Raw genomic sequence first — 9,324 nt, 5'->3', positions numbered from 1 at the left:
TAAATGGAAGTGACAGTTACAACTTCCAATACCTAACCGGAATTCATAGATCTGCAATGTTCCAATGCTTATTAACAAACTATGTAAAAATTAGGTAGATGGATTTTTTTCATCATATAGGATGACTTACTCTACCACTTTATCGAGTTCCTCTTTGGCATTGCCTCCATTAATTGTTTCTTTTCTGTATAAGAGGGATGAATGAATCTGAATCAGCTAGAGGTGTGAGGTCTTGTTGACTGGTGTATGGCATGGAGAATAACGTTAATAATGGGAGGTTCAGGCTGGCGTAAATGGAGAAAAAAATAATCTAATATGGTTGGCAGCATGATAATATTATGGCTATTTGTTACTTGTAAAGTAATTTTTTGGGGATGATCTATATCTTCAGAATCCCTATAATAAGATTGTAATAGCAGGCAACATCCAATTCTTTATTTGGGTTTCTAGATTTATTTTCGGTTTTTAAATTTTATCCCACTAACTTGATATTTCTTATTATTTTTTATTTTTAATTCCGGTTCCCATCCATTAGACAGCTACTGTCAGTAGTTTTTAATAGAAAATATACCTCAGGAAAAGACTTTGAATTTCTCCATAGTATTCCTACATAGGGAGAAATGAGTTTGAAGAGCCTTTTGGCATCAGCTGCGGTGAAAGGGGTGACAGAGGCTCGTGCGGCAATCTTTGGGCATGTGCTGAATCCTACAGGCCAGCGTTCTGCACACAAAATTCTCAGGAAAAAGCTCATTGGTGAGAAAGTTGCTTCCTGGTATCCCTTTGACATCAAGAAGGCTGACCCCCATGTCATGGCACGTCAAGAGCAAGAGTATGATTTTTCAATCTTATTTCTTATGTGAAATTAGTGTTTCTGACATGGTTTAGATCCATGCATTTCTTGCATTTGTTTAAATTCCTGTACAATCTTCCAATTAGGAGTGTGTGTTATGTCTTAGTTTCTGTTAATTGGCCATGTTGTTGTGGGGTGAGCTTTTAGACTGATCGATGAAGTATCTGTTACTTATAAAATTTTTGGTTGCTGACTTGGGTATTGCTTCATTAAGAAATTGAAGGTTAGTTGTGGACACCAAAACATGGCTTCGTAAGAAACTACAGTTTCCTTTTTCCACACTGAGGCATTATTTTGGTGGAATTTTCATGTCTGGTAGTTGGAATTAGCCTTGCTTGAGCAGTGGAACTATGAAAGTTACAAGTCTAGTCAAATGTCATTACCATTTTAGATCTTGATAATACTTAAAGAGCTTAACTAACACATCATGTTTTAGATCATGAACATTAAAAGTTTTGAAAGCGATGTGTTATCGTTAAAAAAAAACTGAAAAAAGTTTTGAAATCAAATTTCTTTCCCAATTTATGATGTCATTTCACCTGTTGGATATTTTCAATGCTTTATGTTGAAAAATATGAAATTGAAGTAATAGAGGAAAAGAGAAGAAAGAAGAAGAGAGAAAGAGAGAATGAAGGGAATGAAGAAGCGCAGCTAGGAGGCTGCACATGTTAGGGTGAGAACTCAACTCTAAATCAATAATGCCCCAGATTACATGAGTTCATGATACATCCACTTTAAAACTAAAGGAAGTTTAGAAAACAAGATATACTAGGGGACTGACTTCCTAAAGTACTATGTGGCTCTTGGAGTAAATATTACATAGGTAAAATGACCAAAAGACCCCTGAAACACATTATCTAACACTTTAACTGTACAGTCTTATTTGATACAGTGTTAAGATTACTCTGAAACTGGAATCAACATTGATTCCTCTAGCAATTTATTTCCATTTTGGAAATTGTCTCTAAGTGAACAATAATGTTTTCACATGTGGTAGGCATATAAGTCAAAGACTGGTCACCTATCAGCATTGCAAATAGTGGGTGCAGCGCACTTATTTGGTTGCCTGTTTAGATGTTTGCGTATTTTCAGGCTATAACTGCCTCAAGCAGACAGTAAGCCAGTCACTTAGAGGCTTGCTTTGATTAAAAAAGTTGTTCTATTTCTATAAAAAAAGTTGATTTATTTTAGTTCTACTTTTTAACAGTTCTTTGGAACCTTCAACATAAAGAAAAAAAAACGAATATTACTCCAAGTAGCATTATGGCTTCATTGAGGGATTAAGTGAAGTGCTAATGGCTAACATGAGTGGCTACCTTAGGCAAATTGGAGAAGCTTGAAATGTTCTTCAAGTGTTCAAGCATCCACAAGGGTTACATCCTCCAAACCTTAGTGAAATTCCTTATTTTAGACCTGGAAAAGTTGATGTGTAATAAACTGAGTTATCGATTCTGTTATTTTCAGGCGTCTGTCAAAGCTGGAGATGTTGAAGCGTCGTGGCAAGGGTCCACCGAAGAAAGGACAAGGAAGGCGGGCTGTTAAGAGAAGCAAGTAGAAACAGCACTCTTCGATATTCTCAAGTAGGAAGAACACGCTTAGATGTTTATTAAACATAAGTATCTTCTTTTGCTTCTCTTCTTTTTTGTCATGGCATAGATTGAAGATGTTTATTAACAAATGTTAGTAGTGGTGAGTTGTCTTATTTGTAGTTAGTAGTGGTAACAAATGTTTTAGTTTCAAATCACCTTTGTTGATCTTAGGTGAAAGGAAAATGGAAGAAAGATGTTTGTGACCTCTTTTCAGTCTTTCACTGTTTGGAATCTGTAATTATGCACTCATAGGTTCAAAAGAGTAAGGAAGGAATTCTTAGTCACTTACCCTATGAAAATGAAGCAACAATGCAGGCTGCTACAGATGATAGGGTAGTTTTTGTGGATCATACTCAATAATATTTCTGGGATTTCAGGGACAATAATACTATTGTCCAAGAAACGTTTTGAGCACAGCTTGAAGAAAATTTATTTATTTGATGTACTTGTTTTAGTTGATTACTTTTCCTGCTGATTTTGTTCTAAGAATTTGTGCTAAGACGTTTGTCTAAGAAAATAAGCTAGGCCCAACAGTCATTGTTGGACAGTCCTCAGGTGTGCAGAATTCAGCAAGAGTGCCATAGAGCAGATTCACCTGGTTGAAGAAATCCACGGCTGAAAATAAAAAAAAAGTCCAACAACTTCAATTCGGCTTTCAGTTCAGCATTAAAATCATAGGGGGCAACCAGGATGAGATGAGATAAATTAGGGCTATAGAGAGGGGCGGTGAGATTGAGATGATAGAAATTTAGGGGAGGCAGCTAGAGAAACTGAGAGGGATGATGGCTGGGAAAAACAGAGAAAAGAGAGACGGAGGGAAAAGAAGCAGGTTGAAGCAGAGAGGAAGAGAAGCCGATTGAAGCAGAGGGGAAAAGAAGCCGAGGAGGGACGAGGACACAGAGGAGAACCATCGAGCGGAGAGCAAGTGCAGGTAAGAGGAGAGTGGAGAGCATGAGCCAGAACAAAAGTCGAACGGAGATCAAAACAAGCCGAGGAGGGACGAGGAGACGGAGGAGAACCATCGAGCGGAGAGCAAGTGCAGGTAAGAGGAGAGTGGAGAGCGAGAGCCAGAACAAAAGTCGAACGGAGAGCAAAACAAGCCGAGGAGGGACGAGGAGACAGAGGAGAACCATCGAGCGGAGAGCAAGTGCAGGTAAGAGGAGAGTGGAGAGCGAGAGCCAGAACAAAAGTCGAACGGAGAGCAAAACAACGAGTGAAAGTGAATCCACTGGTCTCATGGAGTGAATTCACTTTCACTCTCTACTTTCACAGTGCACTAACGATTTTTGGGCCACTTTCCCTAATGGAAGTAATCACTTTCACTTACAGAGTGCACTAATAGGTATTTAAGCATATATAAATAGGAAATAGGAATGACCAATAAAACAGTTCCGCTGCTTCCTCCTGAGCTCGTTTCCTACCAAGGTAGTTCATCATTCTTTCACCTTCTCTAATGCATTTTCTTTCTCAACTAATTCTTTATTTTACTAGGGAAGAGGGTTGAAGGTACTATACACTGTAGTACTACAACTTTGCAAAACTTCAAAAATTCCATAAGAAGTAACATTTTCACAGTGAACAGAACACACTTCTGCAAAGAAAAAAGAAAAAAAGAGAGTATACCTGCAAAGCTTTTGAAAACTAAAGCCTAATTTTGAGCAGCATAATATTGAGGAGCCAACTCAGGTAACCATACCGGGTCAATTCTTGTTATATTATGGATATAGTTGTGATTTGTCCGAACAAGTTCATTAAAAATGATGCATTCTGGCTTTGCCCTGAATAATACTGAAGAAGGATGGATCTGAACCATCTGACTGCTTGCCAGAGCCCTGGAAAATGATCAAAAGCAATTACCTAAACGTATCGCAGTTCAACTTCTATAAGCCAGTGGGTAATAAAATAAGAAAGCATCAACAAGCGTGACACTTAGCATCACTGATCCAGAAGAAGAAAAAGAAAAAGAATATAATGATGATGACAATGCAAGCATTTCATTTACGAAGTTATGTAACAACATTATTTGGTATTTCTTTTTTATGATGTTCACCTACAATCCACAAGAAAATAAATTCAAAGACTCTAATATACTTCAGTAACTCTAGGGTTGATGGCTCCTACTGCCTATTGAACAATTCTAAAACTATTTAATGATCTCAGAATCTCTTAACCTCCAACAAAATTCTAGACACCAAATCTGGTAGGAAGCTGAAATCGCCTCCTAGAATCTGCAATAGATATTTCTATATCTAGCCAAGAAAAATAAACTTGGAAAAGCAGCATTAAAGGAGGAAAAACCCAGCCAACAATCCCGCCAAAACCTTACATAAACATTATTCTAAGCATGAATTCAGCCAAGACATCTTTTAGCAATTTTATCAGGAAGAGAAAATTACCAAATATGTCATCACTTGTGTTAGACTCCACAAAGGTTTCAAGGATCTTTGAGGTGAAATGATTATTACTAATTGGAACCTGGTCAATACCCTCTCCATCCAATCATGGGTGATTGTTTCTTGCAACACATCCTCCAAGAAGAATTGAGCTCAATTTGATGGTTATCCTCTTGAGAAAACAGGATCTGCTGAGGGTAATTCGTTCTCAAAGTTGTCCATCATCTCTTAGCATCTTGGATTCCATGACTGCTACATTCATGCATTGTCACAGGATCATAAAATCTTCCATAGGTGTGATGCTTGAAGTTCAAGGAAACTCTAAAACCATAATTAGCTTGTGTGAGAATGGCCTCAAATCCCCACCTCCCCTCTCTCATGATTGTGCTTCCCTTTGGAATCATGTATCCCATCCTGCAAATTCAGTTACTGATTCTTTAGGGAAGAAAGGAGTCAACCACCAATTCCTTTTTGCAAGCAGCTGCTGACCAAGCTGATGCTGTTGTAATCTTTTTGCCCTTGGATAATAGAACCATCACCACTTAAAGAATAACAATAGTATGATAATACGAATACTAATACTAATAAAATTTAATTTATCTGTAGAATCAGACTAATCTCTTGAATTAATTGTTTTTCATGCAGAAAACAGCTGAAGCAATTGCTGATTTCTGTTGCCTTTCTCCTCTTAAGGGACCATTAAGCACAAGCTACCTCTGCTCTTTTAAAATAGGTGAGGAAACTACTGTGAAAATATGTAGTGCTGCATTTGTAGTATAGGTAGGAAGGAATTGCCTGATAGGAAGGGACTGCCTGCATTTCAAGCAAAACACTATCAAAATTGACATGTTTGATGAAGGGTCAACAGAGTAGCAATATTTTGAAACCCTCTCCTGAACCCTCCACCTCTCAATACTAAAAGTAAATGTTTGATATTTCTATGGCAGTCTTCAGACAATCTGCTCTTCGAGGTTATAAACATTCTTCTCGTGTGAATGTTTCCAGCCCTTGAGAACGTTTGATTCTACTAAGCCAGAGGGTATGATGCTCTTCAATGGCCTAAACCCATGCACTCAGCATTTATAGGCCCTTGATTGACAACAGTAGTTCCTCAAACATTACATATGTGTGCCAAAAGCTGAAGTCCTCAGCACACAAGAGCAGCTGAAAGGATGATACTTCTGGGAATACAAATATTGGATAAGATACGCGAGTCAATATACATATTACCACATCAAGTGGACCAGCTAACATCAATTCATCTCTTTTTTTTTTCTATAACTCTCACTCTCAAACAACTAGCTTGAGACATCTAAAACTAAAGATTGGACTTTCTTTTACCCATCTCATCTATTATTAAATTATTTTCTCTTGTCAATACTTCCCCTTCCATCCAAAGCCTAAACTAACAACCCAAATCAGGACATTGAGAACAAACACACAGACCATAGAGAACAATAACAAAAGCCACAATGAGCGCAAACAATTGCTTGAGTTGGCTTCAATACCATGATAAGTGGTGCTGACTCCTCTCAAAATGACCATTAAGAGAACTTGTTATTCAACATACCTCTCCATTCATTACTTTATACCAATTGGAATGACTTATTGAAATTCTGTTCCGAAAATTAGAGACATTGTCTCAACTCAAATTCCTAGATGTCTGAACAAATAGGAACAAAATGTACTTTTCTCCAAAACAATGTTCATACACATCATGAAACACAGGGAGAATACGAAGAACATCCAAATCTTATGCAGGATGGACAATAAGTATCCCTAGGATAATTGAAGTCTACAATAAAGATTGGATTGAGTTCCAAAAGAAATCCTTCATCTTCCAGAAGGAACTATCTGTAGACATACAGGATACCGACTCAGGTACTTTTTGCTACAGATTGTTAAGTGAATCAGATTTAGCAGAGCTAAAACAATTCAAATATGTCCATTATGGACTAGTTCGTATAGGATTAGACCCCTTAACACGAATCAACTAAAATTTACCCTTCATAGCTATCGTAGATAACTCAGTGAAGAATAATTTTGAAAAAGCCCTACTCGGAGGAGTTAGAGCAAATTTTGGATTAGGTCCAGTTTCTTTTACAACCTAGCCCAATCTACAAATAGATTTAGATGACAAGCATATCCAAGATACCTTGTCCCTAAAAATCTACACAGACAATTGGTCGAAAAATGGAATTCAACCAGGAAGATGAGTTATGCGCATACTCATATGCGTAGTAGCCAGAGGAATCAACACTGGAAAGGTTCTAGTTAAAGATTCAAAGAAAATCACAGAATTAGTCAAAAACATTGAAAACTTAACCATAGAAGAACTCGACCCTCGAGAGTTAACTTGGCCAACTGAGTGGGTAGTCCAACTTTGGCACCCAAACACCTTCCACTCTCCCAAAAAACCATAAAGGAGATAGAAGGAAAACTAGTGATTACAAACGCTAGGCCCAACTTTTCCCTCGAATAGGATAGGCCCTCTACCTCTATTAGTAGAGCCTCAACAAGTTCCCATTTTGAAGGAATAGGAAACCCAAGGCCCAATGCCTACGTTCCACTTCATATCGAAGATGGCACATAGCCCATATAAAGCCTTGGGCCCATCTATAGGAAACAGTGACATCGTCACTTATTCCAATCAAACCTTAGAGTCTTATGGAAATACCCTTAATAGGTTAGAAAATGTTGTTGACAATCTACAACAGAAATTTGATTTCCTCTATGATGAACATAAACATAGAGAAATAATAAAATGTCAAAACATCCTAGAAAATATTCTAGAAAAAATTGACGATGGAAATAGTCATGTTTTCTTTAAAGAATTAATAGAACTAAAACAAAGTTTAGATAATCTAAACAAAGATAAAATGCACGAACTTCTCACCGAAGTCTTAGCATTAAAAGAACGTTTAGGTTCTCCTAGTCCCTCAAGGTATAAAAGCCCTTTTACACCTTGGACTCCAGAATAATCTACAAGAAGAAACTTTTAGATCGTCTACAAAGAAAGAGAGATGGCCTTGTCTTTACTCTCTTACTAAGAAAATTCTTCAACCTGAAGATGACACAATCCCATCAATGGTGATGTATCATTACCATTGGGAAAGACATACTGATCGCATCCACAAATTAAGATGCAAGATCAAAAGAATTAAACAAAAGCTAAACCTTTTAGCTTTATAAAAATGATCTATAGAGAAAGACTATTAGATCGAATACTTCTAGTACGCATAACCAGAGAAAGAACCCTGCAAGCCAGAGAAAATCTCAGACCAGCAAATGAAATTAAGATAGCTTATAATGAGTATCAGGTTGCATGGTGGAGATTAAACCGTAGAGCAATTCTACTACGGTGCATGCTAAGAAGACTTCAAAGGAAGCTTCAAGAATTAGCAATATGAATGAGTTTTTCTATTTAATGGCTATGGAAACTCCATTACCTTTAGGCCTTCCAGACATTACCGGATGGCTTAAGAACCTAGTGTACATAGCATCTTGCCTAACACCTAGGAAAAAAGATCTAGAACACTATGCTTTTAGGATCACTTAAAAAACATCATCCTCAACAAATGATGAAGTTTACGCAGAATATAATACTTTCGATCACCAACCGATTTATTATGTTCAAGAGGAAAAACCTTCCTCTAGTAAACAAAAAGAGCAACAAGACAGTGAGCCAGAGGCATGGGAATCTGACGAAGTTGCAATAGAAAATGCCAAGAACACAGACTACTCTGCTAAAGACAAAAAGGTAGATGATCTTGGTAGAAGATTCAAAATGTTTCATGGTAGTAACCAACATGAAGCAGAAACTTCAAGGGTATGAGATACCCACATGGAAGACAACTTTCGAGACAATTTCCGCGATCGCATAGCGGATAACTCTCAAGAAAGAGAAAGTTTCTCCCACTCCAAAATATCACTAAGAGGAAAAAGGTATTCGACAAAATACACAAATGTCGATCTGTCACATGCTACTAAGGGACACCAATCCATAGATAGCATCAACCCTTTTGGATTTTATCTCAACTTGGATTGCCCCAAGGATGGAGAAAAAGTCCTTAAAGAATGGGAAAGAAGCATGAGAAATGAGAGTACTAAACAATTCTGCATTTAACTTCTTTACCCATGTTTTACAGGGTAATGTAGCTCATTGGTGGGACAACCTTCCCGAAGACCAAAAACAAGTTACCTCAACATCTATAGCCTATATACTAAAAGGATTAGTGGCTAAAATATCAAAATAATTTCTAGGAATCCATCCCAACCCTAGAAGCTCACAATGAGAGTACTAAAAAAAGAAAACGTTTAGAAACTCTTAAAAAATTAAACAAGTTACAAATATGTAACATTTTTTTATGAGAAGTATTATTGCGAATTTGCAAGTTACGTCTATAAATTACAAAAAGCTGATCAGAAACCTTATCTGCCCATCTTTTATTCAAAATAGCCAAAACCTTTTGCAACTGTAGCCGAAAAAGAC

At 37.2% G+C, this 9,324-nt stretch overlaps 1 protein-coding gene and 1 pseudogene across 1 annotated transcript; one reads left to right on the top strand and one right to left on the bottom strand.

The window, feature by feature from the left end:
- Positions 1 to 620: 620 nt before the first annotated feature.
- Positions 621 to 2,562, top strand: LOC137947619 (small ribosomal subunit protein mS33-like). The gene is made up of 2 exons (XM_068793417.1): positions 621 to 829; positions 2,315 to 2,562. The coding sequence occupies exons 1-2, from the start codon at positions 621 to 623 to the stop codon at positions 2,403 to 2,405; spliced, it is 300 nt and encodes a 99-aa protein (XP_068649518.1). The 3' UTR covers positions 2,406 to 2,562.
- Positions 2,563 to 4,087: 1,525 nt separating this feature from the next.
- LOC137947618 (pre-mRNA-splicing factor ATP-dependent RNA helicase DEAH10-like) overlaps positions 4,088 to 9,324 on the bottom strand; it is a 28,647-nt pseudogene continuing 23,410 nt past the window's right edge.

The sequence above is a fragment of the Aristolochia californica genome, unplaced genomic scaffold (genome assembly GCF_029961685.1).
Source record: "Aristolochia californica isolate CCGP_79_NKW_82.1479 unplaced genomic scaffold, dmAriCali1.0.hap1 SCAF_13, whole genome shotgun sequence".
NCBI classification, from domain to species: Eukaryota; Viridiplantae; Streptophyta; class Magnoliopsida; order Piperales; family Aristolochiaceae; genus Aristolochia; species Aristolochia californica.
The sequence above is the reverse complement of the archived record's forward strand: the minus strand, read 5'-3'. Positions and strand labels throughout refer to the sequence as shown.